The sequence below is a fragment of the Arctopsyche grandis genome, chromosome 2, assembly GCF_051622035.1.
Source record: "Arctopsyche grandis isolate Sample6627 chromosome 2, ASM5162203v2, whole genome shotgun sequence".
In the NCBI taxonomy this organism is placed as follows: domain Eukaryota; kingdom Metazoa; phylum Arthropoda; class Insecta; order Trichoptera; family Hydropsychidae; genus Arctopsyche; species Arctopsyche grandis.
The window spans coordinates 31,629,490-31,654,127 of record NC_135356.1 but is presented as its reverse complement, the minus strand read 5'-3'; the positions used below and the strand labels follow the sequence as shown (position 1 = coordinate 31,654,127).

Below are 24,638 nucleotides of genomic sequence, written 5' to 3'. Positions count from 1 at the left end.
TATTATCGTATTATTACTAGAGGTAGGATAGTCACAGTGCTATCCATTGTTCCATTTTGTAAATCCTTTGTAAAAAAAGGTTCGGCAAACCTTTAACAATGCATTTACAACCTTTGAACAATACGCGGCACCTTCTGGGTCCGGTGACTAATTATTACCAATGTGCTTTATTGCGGGTATAAATTATTTTCACACGATAAAAATTAACAAACACATCAATTTGATTAATTTGTAGGTATTTTGTTTAGAAACCCTTTGAACAGACGAAGAACACAATATATGTACAAGATTTTCGTACAAACTTTCTTATGGTACATACTTATCATTTAATGTAATGCTGAGATTCTTATTTTCATATTTATCACAATATGTACATTATTTTTAGATTAACCATGCTTAATAGTTACCTTAACTTACATATACATATGTATGTAAAAGTCCTGATGAATGTTTGATTCTGCGATAAATGACAATGTAAAGTTTCCCATAGACATCACATAAGATTAACCAAACATTTCACGGACGTAATAAATGCTTTAAACATGGCTTATCTAATAGTAAACATTTTATTAAGTTTATTTGAACAGTTTTATTTTATTTAAATTTATGTGAATATGCATTTGTTATTATTTTATCAAATTTAATGTCACGGATTCTACCACCTTACAAACCTTACATTTATTTATTTATTTATTTGGAAAACTTACAGTTTATTAAGTTACATAGATTGATAGTAAAAAAACATAATTATGTTAAGTAAACCATTAATAATTTTCACATATAGGTAAAAAAAGAAAAGCTTAAACATTTAAAATAAGAAACAAAAATGATAATAGAGTAAGATAGTTAGAGAAAAATAAAAAATAAAAAAATATATATAACAGTATAATAAAAATATCAAAATAATAAGAATAATAATATGATAAAAATTATGAAATAATAAAAATAATATAATTTATAACAAAAAACAAAAAGACAAAATAAATACATCAAAATAAAAATTCATAATCACAATCGTAAATTTTCAATAAAATTAATCATCGAAAAACAAGTTTGCAATAATCACTCTATCTTGTATAGCATTAATATTAAATAAGTCAAACATAGAAATTGCAGAAGTTAGTGTGTTGACGGTGGAGCTTACACGCCAGATGAATGAGCTTCTTCCATAATTAGAAAAAGTATTAGGTATGTAAAGGAGCTCATTACATCTAGTCATTCTATTTGGCACACGCAATGATAGTCTGCTCAATAATTGAGGACAGTCGATTGAGCCGTTAAGGATGTTCAAAATTGTTGAGATGTCAGCTATCTCCCTTCTTTTGACAAGTGGAAGTAGATGCTGACACCTACAAGCATCTTCATAGGAAGTATAGGATAGTCCAAAACGGCTACTGATGTACATCAAGAATCTCTTCTGAATGCGCTCCAATCTGTCTCTTGCACCAGAGTACTCTGGGTTCCAAACTTGGGATGCAAACTCAACAATACTTCTTACGTATGCACAATATAGTATTTTGTATGATTTAATAGAAGTAAAGCATTTGGAGGACCGGATGACGAACCCGAGGGCCTTCGACGCTCGAGCTACAACATTGTCAATATGTTTACCAAAGGATAGATCAGAGTTTAAAAAGACTCCCAAATCCCTAATTTCCGATACCCTTGTGAGTCTATGTCCGTTGATTGAATGAGGAAAGTCAACTGGACATAGTTTTCTGGTAAAGGTTATGCAGGAGCATTTTGCTACATTAATTTCCAACTTATTTATGCTGCAATAAGCCTCTAGCCTGAACAAATCATCTTGTAGGGCCAAAGCATCATTTCGGTTGTCTATTCTCTTGAAAATCTTCATATCATCAGCAAATAATAGTACACTTGAATTCTGAAAACATTTTTCAATATCGAAGATGAAGATATTGAATAATAGAGGTCCCAAGAGGGAGCCTTACATACTTACATAAATAACCTTCGATATTGTTATTATTTCAGACGGGAAGTGCATAGATCGTGATTTTATCATGACTGACGGATTTCACAATTTCAACAGAGCTGGTCAGTTAAATGAACGCAATCAGTAAATAAGAAATTTGAATATTATATTGTAGTATGTATGTATAAGTATCAGCAGTGTAATACCCCTCCTCCCCCCCATTGAATTGATATCGATCTCTTACATGGCGACATATGTATGTATATGTAAGTATGCACAGGTGTACTTCTTGGAATTACATATTAACATTCTACGAATCCTCCATGGATTTAGTAAATCTGTTTAATCCTAAAAATTATACGTTTACGTATAATTTCATCAATTTAGTATCTACATATACATATATTAATATGTACTTGTTATTATGTCAATAAAATGTGTATTTATAGAATATGAAAAACTGTTTTCAGAATTCTTACATAGATTGTATGTACATATGTTTTTAGTTGGACAACACATTCAACCTACTTGGCCCTGTTCTAACGATGAACCATTCGAGATTTCAGCATGGTCCAAACAATTCACTGTAAATATTATATAATATAATATTTATATAATAAATAAGAAGAGCTCAAAATTTTCAAATAAATAATCATTTTATATTTATAGGTATGTTCCGAGGAATGTTCCCCGAAAAATCATTGCAACTCCACCTGCAAGTGTTGCGATGCCTTCTTCACAATCCATGACATATTTAGAAACATCACGACAGGAAATACAGATGCTTACGGTTTCGGAAACTAAACGTGATAATTATTGAAATTATTGAAATTACAAACTTAAAGGATAAGAAATAAGGATAGCAATCAATTGTCTGTATTTCAAGCCACTCGATCGTATTAAATTTACAAGTTTAATAATACAAGATGTCAAATGTTCAACTTTTAACACATTTTTGCACAATACTTGTTGATGTATAATACAATGAATTATAATTAAATTGTAATCGGGACACTTTTTGGAAAATTTATCCCGGATTTTCTTTAATGGTCCAATATTTTTACCCGTCAAACTTGGTGTTCTGTCAGTTGTTATTTTTTTTAAGCAATTAACAACTTTTTAAAAAATATCAGCTCCCGTTGTTTGATCTTTAAGTGATTCCAATGACAACAGCTCTTCAATAATTTCAAATTTAGAGTTACATCCGCGTATGAAAATTAATAACTGTGGGGTATCTTTTCGATCATCACTTTCGTCGAGAGCTATCGAGTACCATGTGATCGATTCTAATATTGATGATAATTGCTTATTAAAGTTTGTATTCTAGTTTGCCGTCTAGTTTGGCCCAAATTTGAATTCTAACTTATGTCAGAAACGATAAACCATTTAACAAATCAACAAAAATTTCTTAGATCAGAAAAAAGTAAACTTTTTTTGAATTTTCGACAGGGACTTGTTGGCAAAACGCCGATCTGCGTTGGTTTGCATTCAAAGGGCTAATAAAATATTTTGAAAATAATTACCGAATTTGTGGTTTCCTGTATATTTTCCAAATATGCATAGATATATGTATGTACATTTAAAATCACTTATTTGGTTTGCCCCGATAACACTAATCCTCGTCCGAATTTACTGCATTTCGACATAATTTAACTAAAACTTTGCGAATACCGTGTGTCTTTCTGACCGCTCCGCTTCCGGTCCAATGAGATACGGACTAGACCAGGGGTCGGCAACCTGCGGCTCTTTGGATGTGAAGCTGCGGCTCTTTAGTTCCATACGCAAACATTATTTATTTTATCAAAAAAAAAAATATATTTAAATTCGTTCTGAATTGATTAACGAGGATTAGGCACCGATTCTATCACACCGAGTCACTTGTAGTCGCTTTTCACCGCACCCCTCCCCCGTGACACGCGTCGTCACTGACGTCAGTCCGTCGGAAGCTCTCGAATTCCACAAAGAACAATACGGTCATAATTTATTTGTTTGCAGTGAAGCGTTCACCCCAGCTCGCAGTTTCGTCATCCGCTCGCCGCTTCCACGAAATGGTACGCACGGCCTGAATCGTGTTGCAGATTTTGTCCTCAGCTGCAATGATATTCGAAGCATATATTGACATTTTTTTCTTTTTATGAGACCTGTGCTATTTAGAATCGAATATGATTTTCTCAGTCGTACTTTGGATTTTCAAGTACTTAGATCTCGTTACGCGGTGTGTGTGTTGTGCTAAGACGCTGTTGTTTCTGTTAATTGTACGAAGATTATCTATTTTTATGTAAGTACGTTTTATTACAATATTTATATGTCCAGTTCTTCGATACAGCGAAGAATAAATCATCAATAATAAACATGGTTGTAAGTATGTCCAAATACTTCAGAGCCCGATATAGAAATAATAGACAATGACATAGAGAAAGTTGAACTAGAAATTAAACAGTCCTTGCAAGAAAAACTTGATCAAGCAAAGTAAATAATTGCAAAACTTGTCATATGCTGTTTTGGATACCTAAATAATAATTTTAAAAATTCTTTATTACAGCTTCACCGCAAGCATGGCATCTTCAAAAAAAATAGAGAAGAACTGAAGAAGAGCATCGAGAATTCAATCGGGATTGGATGGAGTCGTTCGCTTTCATATGCAACTCAGATGGCCTTCCGACTTGTCTCATTTGCCAAAAAAAACTCGCACACAATAAGAAATCAAATTTAGAGAGACACTTCACTAACACCATACTGAGTTTGCTAGTAAATATCCAGCCGGCGAAGAAATCAGAAATCTTGAAAAAAATCAAAGATTTGCCACTATCCGCTAAAACAGTACAAGATAGAATAGCTAAAATGTCTTCAAATGTAACATATTTGCAGGTGAAAGATATTCAACTTTCTTCTGTCTTATCACTTGCTATAGATGTGTCTTGCGACATAAAAGACACGGCACAAGTTGCCCTTTTTGTCAGGTATATGTCATCCCAAGGTCCAAAAGAAGAACTTCTAGGATTGTTACCGCTCTCGGGACAAACTAGAGGGGAAGATATAGCGAATGCCGTGCAAAAATGCCTTGAAGGCAATAAGATCGATTTAAATAAAATCGTTTCAATAGCAACTGATGGAGCCAGAAGTATGACAGGAAAAAATAAAGGGGCAACAACGATTCTTCAGAGCAAAATAAACCACGAAATTCTTACGTTTGTTTGCTCAATTGTGTGCTATTGAAGTACAAGTTAGTGTTGTAAGTAAATGTTTAATTGTTTCAATTTTTTACTTAAATAATAAGTAATTATTTAATAATGCCATATATGTATATATATATATTATCTAATTTGTTGTGAAAACACTACTTACATATGTATGAATAAATAGATTAGTTTTTTTTATTAAAAAACTTTATTTATGCAGTACTATTTATTGTTGGCAAGAAAAAATTTTGTGGCTCTTCAAAAACTTTGAAATTTTGTAAATTGTAATTTTTGGCTCTTCCGACTCAAAAGGTTGCCGACCCCTGTCGACATAATGGACCAATCCTGTGCATCTGCAACATTTGACAAAGTTATGTAGCACCTATCAGGACAATATCGAATTTCGCTATTTAAAAACGAGAGGAGATTTTTAATTTTATCGCCCCGCTAATTCAACTGCACCGAGTTCTAGGCCACACGCCACACAAAGCTTTTTTACCACTTTCAACCCAAATATTTGCCCATCTCCATCCAACACTGCCCAATCAAGTTCAATAACTGTTCAGAGCCCCTTGACCAATATAAGTTATATTAACTTATCTGAGAGATGATTGTTAAATTTAATACCTAAGTTTTTAATAAATATAAATTGTTTCGTAATTTTGTAATTATTGTTTTATTTACCTCAGTGTAACAGCTAGTCGTTGTGCAGGTGGTATCGCCAAACGCATGTTGGTATCTTGAAGTGTTATTCGAGGCCCCACTATCGTCAACAGTTCGTCAAATGTTGTAATAGACATTCGAAAGTAACAATAAAAAATTTATCGGGGTATTGCCTCAATTCTTCGTACAGTGTCACAAACTGCCCTTTTAAGTATCTGAGTTAATTCAGAGGGTGCACCCAGAATGCCTTTTGTTTTCTTTTTCGTCTTCTAGCAACACAAATCGCTATTGCTATTAATTTAGCAGAAACCATTTCCACGTCTTACTGAAGCGAGAAACGAAACAAGAGTGATTTTTAAGCATATCGAGAACTTTATAAAAGCGCCAACGCCGAGTTTTAGCGCAACGTTTTTTAACGCAAGTCTCGTGCGAATTACGTATAATGCTATGCGACCATTCCGAGCGAGTACGAGTTCGGTCGGTCGATAATCGCATTGCATCGTTCAGCGATGGCGAACCCACGCCGCGTGCAAAAGGATACGCACGAAAAATTGGCTGCCACGTACATCTACATCAGTGGTTCTCAAGTGCTGCCACTAGAGGATTTTACTACTAATATTTAAAAAAAATTACATCTGACTTGTATTCAACAAAAAACAAACACCTCAAAATTCTTCCACGCGAATATGATCCGTAGTGTGTTCTCAATAGTATGCAGAACTATAAGAAATTGACTTGCACACATGGGAGTGAGGTCATTCGAGTCACAATAGGGTTGTATTAAATTTATTTAACGAAGACTGTGAAAACGAAATATTTCGAAGTGCTAGTTAGTAAATCTGTTATTAAATGCATGGAAGATGTGGAGTTAACTGTGAGAAAAGTATTAAATGCAATTAATACCAGTAGTAAATTGTCGAACATGTTTAGTCCTATATGAGAAATCAACGGTGAAAAACACAATATATTGCTCAATTGCAATCATATTAGATGGCTAAGTTTTGATAACAGTGTTCAACGTCTTTGTGAATTAAATGATTATGTTACATATATCTGCTTTGGCCGTAAATCATAAAGATTTAAGTGAAAAGCTTCAAAGTAATTATATAAAAGGGTCGATTTTATTCCTAAAGAATTTTTTGCCGCACATTAGCTTGATTAATAAACAACTACAAAAAAGTAACTTAACAATAATAGAAACCATGCTCATCATTGACAAACTAAATAAAAATTATAGCGAAAAGCCTTGTGACAGAAGTTGAAAATGACAATTTTTCAATTTTATCTTCTGTTAGTGATTTCATAGATAGGATGACAGAAACAACTTCAAAATTAAAATTAAAACTTAAAATAATAGAGTGTCTTAAATCTCTGAATCTGGAACTTGATAAAAGGTTCGAAGAATTGAATTTTTTTAAAACTGTTTCTTTTGTATCTTCCCCTTTTATTATGATGAAAAATGAAAATTTCCTAGTACTACAAAATAGATTAAAATCATTTTCAGTATTGAGATTAATTAACTGGGCTAACGTAAAATATGCATTATTAGAAATTAATCACGATCAAGTACTTAATAATATAAAGATTTGGCAACAATTGTTATTATTATTAATATTGTCTATTTTTCCCACTACCGTATATTGCGAAAGATCATTCAGTGTAATGCACTTTATTAAAAACAAATTTAGTAATCAGCTGACAGACGCAAACTTATTGAAGAAAGGAGTATTGAGCAATTTCCATTGCATTATTATTAAATAAATAGATACCAAAATGTTAAAATTTCTTTTATTTTATGAATAAATTGATTTTTTTTTGTAACTTTAATTTATTTGATTAAATTTGGTGCGGCCACCAGGGACTACTATTATCACCTGTGCGGCCACGGTGAAATTTCACCTGAGAACCACTGATCTACATTTATGTACATACATATTAGGTGGGCTGAAAAGTTCGTAGGCTGACACATAGATGGCGCTACTAGTATTAAATCCATATGATTTTTAGTTAGTCCTGTGCTGTTTCATCGACAATGCACCGTGTCACAAATCAATGAAAACGATGGCAAAATTGCATGAATTGGGCTTCGAATTGCTTCTGCATCCACCGTATTCTTCAGATCTTTGTAAAAATGAAGGCGGCGCTTACAAACAAGCATCTCAATCTTCATACGCGGTTGAGATTCGCGAAGAGCTACGTCTGGACAGTATTACTACACGGATGTGAGACGTGGACTCTGAAAACCAAGATGATCAGCCGAATTGAGGCTTTTGAGATGTGGGTCTATAGGCGTATGCTGAAGATTCCGTGGACCAAAAAGATATCTAAGTCTAAGTCTCCAATTCAGTCTCAACGGTCTCAGAGGCAGTCTTTAATCCGTTGCTCGGGTATTGAAGATGAGCATCTAAAAGCTGTCTCCGATAAACAATTTATTCATTTATTCTATCTGAAACGTGAGTCTACAGAAACTCAAATAAGGGATTATATATGTAGGAAGTTGGGACGAATTGATCAGAACTTCACAGTTCAATCACTATCAGCTAGGGGCAGTTATGCTTCATTCAAAATAGGAGTCTGCACAGCTGACTTTTCTGTGGTTTTTGATCCTGCTTTTTGGCCGCGGAGAGTCGGGTTGCGTCGGTGGCTTTTTCGGAAGACAAAGACCGCAATTTAATAAGACCCGAAAGGAACGGGCGCGCTTTTGTGAGTCCTTAAATGTTTACTACCAAAATGTAAGGGGACTTAATTCAAAGACCGACATTTGTTTATCTGCTGTTCTTGCTCAAGATCATGACTTAATTGCTTTTTCTGAAACTTGGATTTGCGATTCTGTCTTAAATGGCGAACTTTTCGATGACCGCTATTTAGTTTTTCGGAGGGATCGTTGCAGCAGAGGCGGGGGAGTACTTCTCACTGTACGAGCTGCTAGTTTTCAATCTGTTCGCCTTTTTGATCAGCTCAATACCATCGGTGAACATATTTGGGTTGAACTTCGCTTAAAGAATTTTTAATTTTAATATGTGTACTGCATTTTCCTCCGAATGAATCTCCTCCGAATTATAAATTCATTTTTTTCAAATTTGCAAAATAATTTTAATGTTTTGGCTGGCAGGAAAGTCATGATCTTGGGTGATTTTAATCCTAGGAGTTTGAATTTTGTTCCTAATGAATAAATTTTTATGTCAGAACTATTAAATATGAGTCAATTGAACTCAATAACTAATTGTAATGATTTATGTGTTTATGTGTATATGCATGTATAATGTTTGTATGTATATGGATGTATGTATTGTAAGTGTATGTGTATATGTATATGTATATGTATGTATATGTGAATATATATATATATATATATGTGTAGGTGTGTATGTATGTATATGTATATATGTGTATTTTTATATTTATGTATGTATGAATGTGTATTTGTGTATACGTGGAAGTATTTGTGTATATATGAATGGTGTACATATATGTTTATATAATTGTTTTTGGCCAGGAAGGCGCATTGGGTTTACCTGTTAGGCCTTCTTGGTGTAAATTAAATAAAAAAATAAAAAATAAATAAATAAAATAAATATCAAACGAAGCTGTCCTCGGCATGATGGGGAGAGGCAGGGAACTTGTTTCTGTCATCAAGCGGAGAAATATGGAATACCTCGGACACATGATACGGGGTCCAAAATACGAATTTCTCCGTTTGAAAACCATGGGGAAAATAGAAGGAAAAAAATGGATTGGCAGGAAAAAGTTATCTTGGCTTCGAAACATGCGCATGTGGACCGATATGAGCGCCGAAGCGCTGTTCCGAGCCGCTGAAGACCGATGCGGATATGTATATTCAAATAATCGACGAGGTGGTCGCCAACGTCAGGATGCGGACAAGGCATTAACAAGAAGAAGAAAATATTAATAAAATAAATGACTTATGAATGTTAAAAAAAATACTAGCTATGAGAGATACATAGGTATTGAAATTTATATTTCATGGCAAATCGAGCGTATTGATATATGCAGTGGTGTAGTCGAGCCAGGTCGGGCCAGGTCGCCGCAGGCCAGGTCGTACTTCTTTTTGAGCCAGGTCGCCTCCCTGGCACTTTGATTGATATAAACATTGTTTTTCGAGTACAATTAAAAAATATTTTGACTAAAATTTCATCCAACATTTTGTATTTCAAATATTGTGAGCACTCTCGTTCTAACACTCTATGACCACAATCGAATAGTAATCTGAGCACATTCAAAACTTATGAGACGTTTAATCAACTTTATAGGATTTTTTTTATCTAAAACCACCGAAAACTTCGAAAAAAACATGCTTTAAAACTATTGACCATACGCACTTGAGGATAAATAAAATGAGGGAACTCAGCTTAAATGAATAGTCATCTCTAAATTCACATGTTAAAATTTGATAGTATTTTGACATATGTATGTATGCATATCTATATGTGTATGTACATGGTTTTAGAATTGCTAAAAGCAAATGTTGCTGTTGACACACAAACACGGGTTTTGCAAAATCAAAGATGTTGACGAGGGTGCATTATGGAAGTTTTTATAAAATTTAAAATACATCATAATTTCAACAAGTAAGAATAGCTATTTGTTAATTATTATTCGAATAATTATTATTATATATATATATATATATATATATATATATATATATATATATATATATATATATATATATATATAAAACTACCAATATTACAATTAGATACAACTTTATTTTTTTTTAAAGTGAATGCAAATGGAATATTCGCTTTCGAACTTGATGTACATTTGGTTGTGCTTTCAAAATGTTCCCCCATGAAGTTCTCGTTTGGTATTTGCATTGGATTTTACAGATAACTTTGCCGACGGTTTGCCTTTTGTAGCGAATACAGTAGGCGCATTAGGTTTTGAGTTCATCGAACTTACACTTATGTGTGTAAAAATTTACAAATATATACGAAAAGTACACATGTATGTAGGTACATATGTATGTACATATATGTAGGCTCAATTTCCAACTTGGACTATCGTCATCTCCAGTATCGTTAATACCGGTTCCGGCTTTTATCTGGTTGTATAAACGATGTTGCTCCTCATCCCAAAACGGAGCATTGGGACCGCTTACGTACACCTCATTAAAAATGGAATGGATATTGAAACGTGTCATTGGGGCTTTGGTACTTTTAATGCACTGCATATCTTAATATAGTTGTCACCTTTGATTTGTGCTTGTAACCGGATACTTTTTTTTACCTAGATTGCTCGTCACATATTGCATCATTTCGAAACTGCCGTCGTGAGCGATTTTCGAAAAGTGGTACCTTAAGTTGAGCGTAGAATTACCTGCATGTTATTTTGCAAGACAAAAAATATCTGCAAATTGTGGCATTCGAAATACTTTTTCTATCCTCTCGACAGTATCTTATCGAACATTGTCATTTTTAAGGAATCTTTGACACGACAGTAGTACCAGTCCAGAGAACATCCATACTACGTAGTTGAGTGTATGTCCATTGCAAAGGGGAGTGTCTAAACACACATCAGCTAATAGTCCTCGTCGCACATATTATTTTTTCGCTGCTACATTGGTAAATATGATTCGTCCTTCTGGACATCCTAATTGTTGGTTTACCAATTTTAATATTTGCTTCACCGGCAGCAGGAAATTTTAAAGGCCACAGTACTGAATTTGCAATGAGTATTGTTGTCAAATAGTTATTACGACACATTGAGGAACCTCTTCGCCGGTTGCTGCTTTACTATTAGCTACTATCGTTTCTAATCCACGAACGTGTACGGCACGTGGCTAATTTTTCTTTATTAATTTCTGCTAACTCGAATGGAACTGTGATCGGGTCCTTATAATCAGCACCACTCGTATAGCCTAGTCACATTATTCGAATTTTTGGATGTCGAGTGACTGTTTGCCACAGCTTCCATCTCTTCTCCCAGCTCCTTGGGAGTGTTTTCCTTTTTGTTTGGGAGTTATTATTATTATTATTATTCATAATTTTATTCATGAAATAGTTGAATTTATAGTTGGTTCGGTTGTCACGCTCCGCTTTGCAATATTGTTCTGCTTCAGTCCACAGTTTCGCCTTTGTTCTTGTCGGAAAGCTCTCCTTTCTGACTGTTTTGCCCCATGGGTATTAAAAGTACGTCGCTATTTTTGCTAGCCTCTAGATTGTAAAGAGTAGCATTTAAATCCCTTCTTCCATCTCCTTCCACCGCTCAAGAAGGAGTGGCAAGTCATTGTTGACGTGTCCTGAGATTTGCCCCTTTTCGTTCCCCTTCTGCCAAATAAAACCTGATATCTCTTTCATGTGAGTGTTTTTAATATCATTAAATACAAGTCACTTATCTACTACATATGTATGTATAATGATTTTAAAATCTATTTTGTACATCTATAATATATAAAATCAATTTTAATAAAAATGTTAATAAAATGATATTTTTATTAAATGATATTATTATTATTAAAATTATATTATTATGATAAAATGGTCATGACTCCAGTATTTTGGGGGCTCGTTCATGATGTTTTCTTTGACTGCCGTGATGTTTTCCTCGTTAGTCAAGATTGTAGGCTAGTATATCGCTTTTTGATTCCATAATTACGATTTAAATTTATTAAAATATCAAAAAAGATATTAATTAATAAAAGAAAACATGTTTCCATAATTACGATAATAATGTCCATTGAAACAATGTAAGAGTACACTACATAAGACTGATATTGTCATTGATTATAGTTTCCATAATTACGATTGTACTGGTCTTACAAAAAATGCAGATATTTTCAAATTTTTGCATTATTTGTGAATTAAACATTACATACATATGTATATTTCCATTTCCATTGCGCATCGTGTTGAGCATCCTGAAATCTTTCTTTTCCTTCATTTGATTTCAAATTCTCACCGTTGACCATTGGGTAATTTGTGCGAATGTATACCAAAGGTATTTTATTAGCGATTAGTCGGTAAAATTTATTTCTTGGAATGACCTTACAATAGGTATGTCTCCTTTGTTTGTCTATTTTGTGGGGCGTTCTTTTCTCTCACCCATAAATAATATGGCGTTTCTGGTGAATAAAATATACATAGGTATACATATAAACACAACATATTTTTCATTCATCCTGGCAAAGATGATCCGGCTTCAACTACAATAACCCAGTCATTGAGTGTATTTTATGGTGGTTTTCGCTCCTCGTAGCCGTTTACGTAACCTTTTTTTATATGTTATGGAGCTGTTACCAAACATATTGTAACGCGACGTTTTCCCATCGTCCCATAGGGCAACACTCGCCCTTTATTTCGAGTGGCCACCCAGGGAAAAGCCTTATAGTCCTCTTACCCGCCAACCGCCGCCGAAGAAAGATCTCTCCTGTGCACGTCTCCAGGGGGAGACGGGGCCCAGAGATCCATCACCATCAGTGCTGAAGAACCGATGCGAGGTCGAGTGTAGCATCACTCCCTCCCCTGAGTTCCAGCACAACGTCCCCTGCATTCCTTACGCCGTTTCCGGAGAAACCTCAGCCGTGAGAGAACCGACCAGAGGACCGCAGAGCCTCTTCTCTCTACATCCAGCCGTCAGCCGGGAAAGACCTACCTCCAGCATCTCCGCCGAGCGTCTTCAGAGACGCCCAGAGATCGCCATCTTGTGTCCACACGAGGCAGTACGGAGTTTGTCTCCTGCCTCCCCCCTCCCGCTGCTGTGACCCGACCAGCGGTGCTTCAACGAGAAGACGACCGCAGAGCCAGCTTCCCGAGCCCGAGGAAGCTGTTATCAACGCAGACGACTTGCAGTCAGGAACCTCCCCGACTATATACATATCTATATAACTATCCCAAGGCTAGTCCACGTTTCTACATAACTCGACTCTTGGAAGAATAACGACGTATAACGCCCTCTGCATCAAGCGCTCATAAATCCGTTCGTTACAATATTTATTTAATGTTATGGAACTGTTGCCAAACAGTTTTCACTTAATTTTAAATTACACTACATTCATAGATTTAATGTTGAATAAATTAAAGAATATCAGTTAAACATAGCCAGTGATGGAGTTGCGGTCGCCATGCCTCTTATATTATCATATACATATGTAATATTTTTATGTAGTTTTTGTCATACTGAGTCATAGTGACACAACAGTTGTACCAAAACCTTCGCTTGACCACAATATTTATTTCCCAACTACTCACCAAACAAATTCTTTATATAATAATATACATATAATATATTATATTTGTACGTAGATTTTGTGGGTAATAGATGTGAATAAATATACCTACGTATGTAAAAAGTTGTATTCGTGTGCAACTGGAACTTTACCGACATGTACATTTTCCACTAATTAAATTTACACGTACATAGGTGTGTATGATTTTTCTTGTTGTATTTATGTATGAATATATACGTATGTGTATCTCTTATTTATATGTTTGAGGTAGAGTTCATTCCATTTGAAAAACAGCATGTATGATTTTATTCAAAATATAAAGCAAATTTATTTGGTATGGGTTTGATGGCAATCTACATATATGTTAATTGTAAAAATGTATAATGACCATGTTTTTATTTATAATTTTTGTACATATCTTGATCTGTGTAGTCCACTAGTTGCTTTGCAGCAATCTGGATGACGATTGTGCATGATTAATTTAAATAAATAAAAATAAAATTTGCAAAAGAGCGTAACCTATTTAATTTAAAGTAAAAATAGCGTTTGCAATTTACCTTTTATTTGTAATGGGTTTTGAATTTATATTTTGTAAATGTGGTGTCAGTTTGATCGCATTTGTACCTATGTGTCCAATTTTACTTGATGTTTTACATTTATATTTGTTAATAAAATTGAATTTGTCAAAAAAAAAGTACAATGTCGTGTTATTTGTAGTCTGATGTTTTTCATTATATTTTCACCGTTAATTGTTCAGAAATGATTTTTTCTTTTATAAATGTAAATATAATTGAATTTACAAAAAAAGAACACTATCGTATTGTTTTCATCCTGATTCTTTTAATTATATCTCTTACAATATGTACCCAAAAGTAGAAGAATAAATGATTAAATTGCAGAATATCCACAGTAGAGTAAGTATAAATTTCTCATTATGCTTCCTTACCAAAATCTCAATTTATGATTATGAATAAGGATTCATTTATTTCAACATAATTGACAGCACGCCTAGAGGTTGTGATCGAGAAATCTCGAGAAATTTTGATTCTCGTTTCTCGAGAATATTTGAATGTGAAATTTCGAGATTATCATTTTTCGAGAATATTTTATTTTGAAAATTCGAGATTCTTGTTTCTCGAGAAAACGTTAATTACAATCTTGAAAATATCGAGAATATTTTAAATTTATCACTACACGTTTTTGTTCAATAAACTAAACTAATTCTTATTAACTCGTAAATAATTTTCTTTAAGTATTTTAATATGTATAGATGGTTATCGGTAGGTATTTTGGGCATCTATTTTTGTGAATTTTAGCATTTTCATTTTGCATTTTAGCGTTTAGGGCCTTAAAAATGTTCAATTTAGCATCTATTTTTATGAAGAGTTTAATTTTAAATAATAAAAAATTTCGATGAATTTTAACAAAATTTATGGACATATACAATTTAAAGACAACACAACCATTAAAAGATATTAGAAAAATTCAAAAATATTTTGAAATTAAAATTACAATAAAAAAAACATGAATATAAAAATACAAAGAAAAAATATGAATATAAAAATATAATACCAATTAAAATTGATTAAAACTTAAAATGGAGCATATTTCTACAGATTATTTTTTCAGATTCGTGCAACGAACGGTAACAATTATATTGTATTTACTAAAATACCATTCAGCATCCACACTATTAACGGGACACCAAATAGATTTTAGAGCGGCACAACCAAACTCTTCATATTTAATTTTTGTTGTCATCAATAATAGCGATATATTCGGCGTGTTAATTGTCTAAAAAGTGCTGATATCCTTCCAAACATTGAGCCTCTGTTAATACATTAAACAATGGCAGGTTTCTAAAAAACAAAACTGATTCTTTAATATTAATATTAGATTTTGAACCTGCCGCAGGTGGATTGAATAGTTTACTCAATGTTCGGAGGAATAGATTTGTCTCATTTAGTCTTGAGTGCAAGTCTAGTTTTAAGACGCTTTTTTGAGCAGCCTTTTGGATACACAGTTCCAACTGTCTTCTTTTGTTTGTAATAGTAGACAAAATTATAATAAATATATTAAAATTAAAATAAAATATTGAAAGTTAAAACAGAACATGCCCAATTTAAATAAATTTTCGAGATTGACCTAAAATTAGATCATCAACAATCACATACAGGTAATCGTCGACTTTTGTTTGTCGAAGATGTTTTGACTTACGAAGATACGCACTAAGATCGAAAAAAAATCAAAAAATTATTATTTTTACTTCCACGTAATGCACTGAGAATATATCATGTATTAGTATGGGTGATCCAGCGATGGCCGGCAATCCGTTGCGTTGTCGGTACATCAATCGAAACTTAATATATTGATTATAATTTTATTTTGATATTTGAATTTAATTTTAATATAATAATAATAGTATTAATTTTGATATTTTATTTCAATTTTTAAATTTATTTTTTTTTCGATATTTTGTACGCTACTGGTTTTATCCTGCTGGTTAAAACGTTGGCCCAAAATCGTCGTTGGTTTAGTCCGTAAGCACCATTAGACACGTTTGAAAATACTGCATCGTATTATGCTGTAAAAAATAAATGTATTTAATAAAACTGTAGTAATAAAATAATGTACTAAAATATAAATAAAATAAAAAGACAATTTAAAAAATATTTCAACAACAAATGTACAAATATGTGGGATTTCATGATTAATATTTCAATCAAAGAGTTTTCAATGATTGTGGTTTCAATCAAAATTATGATCCCGGCTTAAACTAATGTAATTAAATATATTACTAAGAGGTTTGGGCCGATTTAAAATCATCACATACGTACATATATCATCACATGGACGTTGGGGTGGGGGTGCGGTATCTGGATAAATCCAGTCTGCGAAGGACTACAATTGGCTTCATTCCATTATTTATTATGTCTAAATTATGAATCGAGGTTTCGACGGCCCCGACTGACGAGCTGCACACTGGTTCCACTTTTTCCAGTCTCACAACCGTAATTGGAATTCTCCTTTTTGGATTTTTTCCTGACTTGAGGTTGGAGGTAGGGTATGGGGTGGGGAGACTCTTGCGGGGTCTCTTGCGTTTTGGCGTTATTAGGGTGGGGCTGGGGGTGGGGGATTGTCTGGGAGCCGGGGTGGCATTGGGCTCGGAAGGGTCGGGAAGGAGGTCAACGATTAAATCCCTGAAGAAGGCCATGATTGTCGGGTACTTTGAGGAAGCCTGGTTGAGAATGGGACAGTCCCATTTATTGGATTTGCGGCTCATCTTCTTCACACAACGAAACCTGGAATGAAAGTAGAAATTGAGCGCAAAGCCAAAGCTGATTTCAACTACTCGGAAGTCGCACAAATCTTGTGCAATTCAATAAACATATGTAAGGCAACAAATTAAATGGCCAGTATCTTAATCAATCTGCGTAAGTACATATGTATGTATGTATATATGTATACAGATCAGTTTTCAAAATGGTCAGTACTATATTATTAAATGCAATATATGTATAAATAACAATGGACAGTATAAAATAATATTGGCTCAGTATAAAATCTATTTTATTACAAAGCAATCCGTTTCCTATTGTGATTGTTGTCTATAACTTCCCTCGTGATGGCTTTCCCGCCAATCTTCGATGCTTGTAACGGTCCTCCTGATTTGCTCCTTCAGTCCACTCACTTAGTTGAATTGTTTTTGAGATCTGAAATATTTTTAATGTTCTCACGCAATTTAGAGACCATTTTCATGTCGACTGTAAAGTAATTTCTGAAAAACTCGGGAGCGATAGCCCCTGCCGAAAGGTTTCCTCATTTCAGCTAAACGATTCCAATGCATTATTCGTGGAAGGTATGTCTAAAGGACGGACCGGAAGCGTGCTTTTTCCAGGAATCAGGACGTTTTGGGTCTATTTACAAAGCTAGAGAGCAAAAAAATTGAATCTTCATAAAATTGAACAAAGCACAGCGAACAATTAACAATGAACGGCACGCTTCCGGTCCGACCCCTAGGTATGTCCAGTGGCGGACTGGGACTGAAATCAGTGCATGCCAGGAGTCAAAGGGGGCCCAACCAGGGTTAAAAAAATTTGTCCCCCCCCCCCATATAACAAAATTTTCTTCTTTCCATCACGCTAAAAATCAAGGGTAAAAAATAAATATAATTTTATATAATTAATAACTAATTAATACTTAATTAAATATAATAAAAGCAATTTTATGAAATAACTAAAACTTTTTTTGGACCGAATTCGTTACTCATAAAGTTTAAATTCATCTTATTCGTTGTTTTGTGAGAGAATAGACGTCTGCAAATAAAATAAAATTTCGAGAAATAAAATCATTTGTGATTGAACCAATTCAGTAAAATATTAATTTAAAACCTTTCTTGAAAACAAAAAATATACGATCTTTCGGAAAAATAAACGTTACACATCTGTTTTTGAGACAAAATAAAGTAAAGGGGACCTTTCTAACGATTCGCTCCATGGAATGAACAATTTCAAAGAATTTTACCCAAGGCATACCACTTAAAAACCAAAATATACTTGTTTCGAAATAATAAAATCTTTTTTTTTCAAAACACATAGCAGCGATTATTTTATTAGTTACCCAAAAGTAACATACATAAGAAATAAACGTAGCATTCATAGATCCATAGTATCTCATTAATCATTAATTCATAATATTTTCTAAATTCACACGATTCCTTAATTTAGGGGGGCGAGTGCCCCCCTTTGCCCCCCCAAATTACGCCCCTGAAAAAAATGCATAATATTTTCAATTAATATTAATCGAAAATCGGGATTTTGGGGAGGGGGCCCCTATCCTATATTTCTATATACATGGATGTGTCTAGATTAGGAATAGATTTTATATTCGGAAACTGTTTAAAATTGTGTATTATTATTAATTATCTTACTATTATATATCGTCGAAGCATAATCAAATGTTATTTTGAAAGTATGAAGTAAATTTAAATCGCTGGTTGATGATGAATCTTCCTATCGAAATTGTTTTAAGCAATTCAGTTTATATTATTCACGAAAATTAGTTTATACCCATTTTTATTTCCGTAGGTAGTTGTTACATAGGTATTGGAATATACATAATATTGAGGTTGGAAATGGGCCCGACAAAAGGGCCCACGCAACTTACATTTCGAGCCTAATAAAAAAAGTTAACCGATCCTTGGGCTGTTAAAGCAGGTATTAGTTGTTTGTGTATATCGTAAGAAATTTATTTTGTTGAAATACCCAAACTTTAGGTCCCAAAGACCTATAAATTTTTACATACGTGAAATATAAAAAGTTATTTAATTTTACTGAGGGCCCATATTTTCTAACAGATAGTTGGGCCCACATGCCATCGGGCATGTTCGCTTGTATGGCCAGTCCGCCACTGGGTATGTCTATGTATATTGCTGCACCTTCATACCAATTTTGATGAATTGAAAACCATTGAGACATCATATAATTTTTCTAATATTTTCCACTGTGGTTTTTTTTCCCAAAATAATCGTTAAAAATTTAGATGTATTACTAAATGAGATAAAAATAAGGATTTTGATTCGTTTTCTCTGGAACATATGTAGTGCCTGATAATTCGTGGGACAACTACCGACGGAATTTATCGACGAATGCGATTTCGATTTGGATTTCTAATTTTAAAATCTCAAAACTAAAGTAAAATAAGTTTCAAAAACAAAATCGTACCATATATTCATAGAAGAAACTTTTGAAACATAAAAAATGCAAATATACATACTTCTATAAGATACTCGAAAATTTTAATATTTTAAATTAATTATTGAATTAATTATTTTCACATATATAGATAATATATAATTTATGACTTATATTAATTACTTGACAGATCAATGACAGACAAATTAATTACAGACACGAAGCTTTAACTGCGACCTTGCCCAAAATCTAACCGTCCTAAACAATTTTCAATTGTATAATTCTACAATAGAAAATATGTATGTATAATTTTTGAAAAAAATTATAATATTATAATTAAAATATAATAAAGTTATAATTATAAATTTTAACAATGGGTTTCCGGAAACCCATGGAAACCCTTAAGACACCACTGAATATACATACAAGGTAATATGTAGAAACAAAAATATTAATATAATTCGTTTGAACAGGTTCTTTCTAATTTCACCCCTTATGTGCCCAGCACAACTAAAAAATAATACTAGCCATACTTCAAAAAAAACTTATTATTTTATACTAGTGTTGTGGCCGTTGAAATTTCAAAGGGTGGTGTCAGAAACAAATTGATACACGATTTAAAATAAAGTTACAATACGTGTGGTAATAATTAATTAGAATCGTAACTGAAACAGAAATTGGGAATCGGAACTGAAACAGGAATTGGGAATCGGAATTGTAACTGAAAAAGGAGTCGGAAACTGGAAATAAAAAAGGAATGTGGATCCGGAACTAAAACAGAAATCGGGATTCGGGAACCGGAACTAAAGAATGAATCGGGATTCGAAACTGAAGTAAAAATCGGGAACCCGAACTGAAAAAAGAATCCGGAAGTGGAACTGGAAAAGTAATCGAAATCAAAATCGAAGTCGATATACATATGGTAATAATATGTACCTACATCAGCCTTGCATACTAAAATTTGTTTGAAAAATCCCTACTGACCACTTGGGTACTTACTGTATAATATACTTATTATAAATCTAATCTATAATTTGGAAAGAGACTTTGTATGTATCCTTGGTCATCGTCGTCGTCGTCGTCGTCGTCCGTAGATCGGTGACGTCATCGAACACGTGATTCGATTTTTTTTTTTTCGATCCATGGGTGCCGATTTGTTTTATTCGTTTCAATGGATTCACCCCCGCGGGGGCGCAAGGCGAGTAGCTTCATGGGGCCCCGCCAGGGGCGCCACAAGGGGCGCAGCCCCGTGGGGCCCCGAAGGGGGCCCGGGGGGCCCGGGGGGCCCAGCCTCATGGGGCGCAGCCCCATGGGGCTCAAAAGGGGGCGCCACAAGGGGCGCAGCCACGTGGGGCCCCGTGGGGCCCCGAAGGGGGCCCGGGGGGCCCATGGGGCTCAAAAGGGGGCGCCACAAGGGGCGCAGCCCCGTGGGGCCCCGGGGGGGCCCAGCCTCATGGGGCGCAGCCCCATGGGGCTCAAAAGGGGGCGCCACATGGGGCGCAGCCCCGTGGGGCCCAGCCTCATGGGGCGCAGCCCCATGGGGCTCAAAAGGGTGCGCCACAAGGGGCGCAGCCCCGTGGGGCCCCGAATGGGGGCCCGGGGGGCCCAGCCTCATGGGGCGCAGCCCCATGGGGCTCAAAAGGGGGCGCCACAAGGGGCGCAGCCCCGTGGGGCCCCGAAGGGGGCCCGGGGGGCCCAGCCTCATGGGGCGCAAGCCCTAATAGGCATTAACTAAGGGGGGCGAAGCCCTAGACGGCAATTAATCATGGGGGCGCGGAGGGGCGAAGCCCTAAAAGGCAACTGATCATGGGGGCGAAGCCTTAGACGGCATTTAATCGTGGGGGCGCGGAGGGGCGAAGCCCTAAAAGGCATTAACTAAGGGGGGCGAAGCCCTAAACGGCAATTAATCTTGGGGGCGCGGGGGGCGAAGCCCTAAAAGGCATTAACTAGGGGGGGCGAAGCCCTAGACGGCATTTAATCATGGGGGTGCGGAGGGGCGAAGCCCTAAAAGGCATTAACTAAGGGGGGCGAAGCCCTAGACGGCTTTGAATCATGGGGGCGCGGAGGGGCGAAGCCCTAAAAGGCAACTGATCATGGGGGCGAAGCCCTAAACGGCAATTGCTCATGGGGCGTGGAGGGGCGAAGCCCTAGAAGGCAAAGGCTCAGGGGGGTGCCGAGGGCGAAGCCCTAGAAGGCAAAAAAAAAAATTTGATTTTTTTTTTTGATTTTTTTAAATTTTTTTTTGATTTTTTTTTTATTTTTTTTTTGATTTTTTTTTTAAATTTTTAAATTTTTTTTTTTTTTTTAATTAAATTAGCTTAGTCATGTTTAAGCGGTTTATATTATAAACACTGAGCGAAGCCGGGTAATACAGCTAGTCTAATCTATAATTTGGAAAGAGACTTTGTATGTAAATATCCTTGGTCGTCGTCGTCGTCGTCTTCGTCGTCGTCGTCTTCGTCATCGTCGTCTTCGTCGTCGTCGTCCGTAGATCGGTGACGTCATCGAACACGTGATTCGATTTTTTTTTTTTCGATCCATGGGCGCCGATTTGTTTTTTTCGATTCAATGGATTCACCCCCGCGGGGGCGCAAGGCGAGTAGCTTCATGGGGCCCCGCCAGGGGCGCCACAAGGGGCGCAGCCCCGTGGGGCCCCAGCCTCATGGGGCGCAGCCCCATGGGGCTCAAAAGGGGGCGCCACAAGGGGCGCAGCCCCGTGGGGCCCCGTGGGGCCCCGAAGGGGGCCCGGGGGGCCCAGCCTCATGGGGCGCAGCCCCATGGGGCTCAAAAGGGGGCGCCACGAGGGGCGCAGCCCCGTGGGGCCCCGGGGGGGCTCAGCCTCATGGGGCGCAGCCCCATGGGGCTCAAAAGGGGGCGCCACAAGGGGCGCAGCCCCGTGGGGCCCCGAAGGGGGCCCGGGGGGCCCAGCCTCATGGGGCGCAGCCCCATGGGGCTCAAAAGGGGGCGCCACAAGGGACGCAGCCCCGTGGGGCCCCGTGGGGCCCCGAAGGGGGCCCGGGGGGCCCAGCCTCATGGGGCGCAGCCCCATGGGGCTCAAAAGGGGGCGCCACAAGGGGCGCAGCCCCGTGGGGCCCCGGGGGGGCCCAGCCTCATGGGGCGCAGCCCCGTGGGGCCCCGTGGGGCCCCGAAGGGGGCCCGGGGGGCCCAGCCTCATGGGGCGCAGCCCCATGGGGCTCAAAAGGGGGCGCCACGAGGGGCGCAGCCCCGTGGGGCCCCGGGGGGGCTCAGCCTCATGGGGCGCAGCCCCATGGGGCTCAAAAGGGGGCGCCACAAGGGGCGCAGCCCCGTGGGGCCCCGAAGGGGGCCCGGGGGGCCCAGCCTCATGGGGCGCAGCCCCATGGGGCTCAAAAGGGGGCGCCACAAGGGACGCAGCCCCGTGGGGCCCCGTGGGGCCCCGAAGGGGGCCCGGGGGGCCCAGCCTCATGGGGCGCAGCCCCATGGGGCTCAAAAGGGGGCGCCACAAGGGGCGCAGCCCCGTGGGGCCCCGGGGGGGCCCAGCCTCATGGGGCGCAGCCCCATGGGGCTCAAAAGGGGGCGCCACATGGGGCTCAAAAGGGGGCGCCACAAGGGGCGCAGCCCCGTGGGGCCCCGAATGGGGGCCCGGGGGGCCCAGTCTCATGGGGCCCAGTCTCATGGGGCGCAGCCCCATGGGGCTCAAAAGGGGGCGCCACAAGGGGCGCAGCCCCGTGGGGCCCCGAAGGGGGCCCGGGGGGCCCAGCCTCATGGGGCGCAAGCCCTAATAGGCATTAACTAAGGGGGGCGAAGCCCTAGACGGCAATTAATCATGGGGGCGAGGAGGGGCGAAGCCCTAAAAGGCAACTGATCATGGGGGCGAAGCCTTAGACGGCATTTAATCATGGGGGCGCGGAGGGGCGAAGCCCTAAAAGGCATTAACTAAGGGGGGCGAAGCCCTAAACGGCAATTAATCTTGGGGGCGCGGGGGGCGAAGCCCTAAAAGGCATTAACTAGGGGGGGCGAAGCCCTAGACGGCATTTAATCATGGGGGTGCGGAGGGGCGAAGCCCTAAAAGGCATTAACTAAGGGGGGCGAAGCCCGAAACGGCAATTAATCTTGGGGGCGCGGGGGGCGAAGCCCTAAAAGGCATTAACTAAGGGGGGCGAAGCCCTAGACGGCTTTGAATCATGGGGGCGCGGAGGGGCGAAGCCCTAAAAGGCAACTGATCATGGGGGCGAAGCCCTAAACGGCAATTGCTCATGGGGCGTGGAGGGGCGAAGCCCTAGAAGGCAAAGGCTCAGGGGGGTGCCGAGGGCGAAGCCCTAGAAGGCAAAAAAAAAAATTGATTTTTTTTTTTTGATTTTTTTAAATTTTTTTTTTGATTTTTTTTTTATTTTTTTTTTTATTTTTTTTTTTATTTTTTTTTTTTTTTTTTTTAAATTTTTTTTTTTTTTTTTTTTTTTAATTAAATTAGCTTAGTCATGTTTAAGCGGTTTATATTATAAACACTGAGCGAAGCCGGGTAATACAGCTAGTCTAATCTATAATTTGGAAAGAGACTTTGTATGTATCCTTGGTCGTCGTCGTCGTCGTCTTCGTCGTCGTCTTCGTCGTCCGTAGATCGGTGACGTCATCGAACACGCGATTCGATTTTTTTTTTTTTTCGATCCATGGGCGCAGATTTGTTTTTTTCGTTTCAATGGATTCACCCCCGCGGGGGCGCAAGGCGAGTAGCTTCATGGGGCCCCGCCAGGGGCGCCACAAGGGGCGCAGCCCCGTGGGGCCCCAGCCTCATGGGGCGCAGCCCCATGGGGCTCAAAAGGGGGCGCCACAAGGGGCGCAGCCCCGTGGGGCCCAGCCTCATGGGGCGCAGCCCCATGGGGCTCAAAAGGGGGCGCCACGAGGGGCGCAGCCCCGTGGGGCCCCGGGGGGGCCCAGCCTCATGGGGCTCAAAAGGGGGCGCCACAAGGGGCGCAGCCCCGTGGGGCCCAGCCTCATGGGGCGCA

The 24,638-nt window shown here is 38.0% G+C and overlaps 1 protein-coding gene and 1 long non-coding RNA gene across 2 annotated transcripts; both read left to right on the top strand.

Annotated features, from left to right (window-relative positions):
- The first annotated feature begins 2,445 nt into the window (after positions 1 to 2,445).
- LOC143921136 (uncharacterized) lies at positions 2,446 to 3,735 on the top strand. Its single transcript, XR_013261400.1, has 2 exons — positions 2,446 to 2,519; positions 2,603 to 3,735. It is a non-coding gene; the product is annotated as an uncharacterized LOC143921136 (long non-coding RNA).
- An 817-nt stretch (positions 3,736 to 4,552) lies between these two features.
- LOC143922349 (general transcription factor II-I repeat domain-containing protein 2-like) lies at positions 4,553 to 5,478 on the top strand. Its single transcript, XM_077445572.1, has 3 exons — positions 4,553 to 5,054; positions 5,152 to 5,156; positions 5,425 to 5,478. Exons 1-3 carry the CDS (start codon positions 4,553 to 4,555, stop codon positions 5,476 to 5,478), a joined length of 561 nt encoding a protein of 186 aa, XP_077301698.1.
- Positions 5,479 to 24,638: the final 19,160 nt, after the last annotated feature.

Coding starts and splice junctions, on each gene's coding strand:
- LOC143922349 (XM_077445572.1), top strand. CDS start 4,553: ATGGAGTCGTTCGCTTTCATATGCAACTCAGATGGCCTTCCGACTTGT.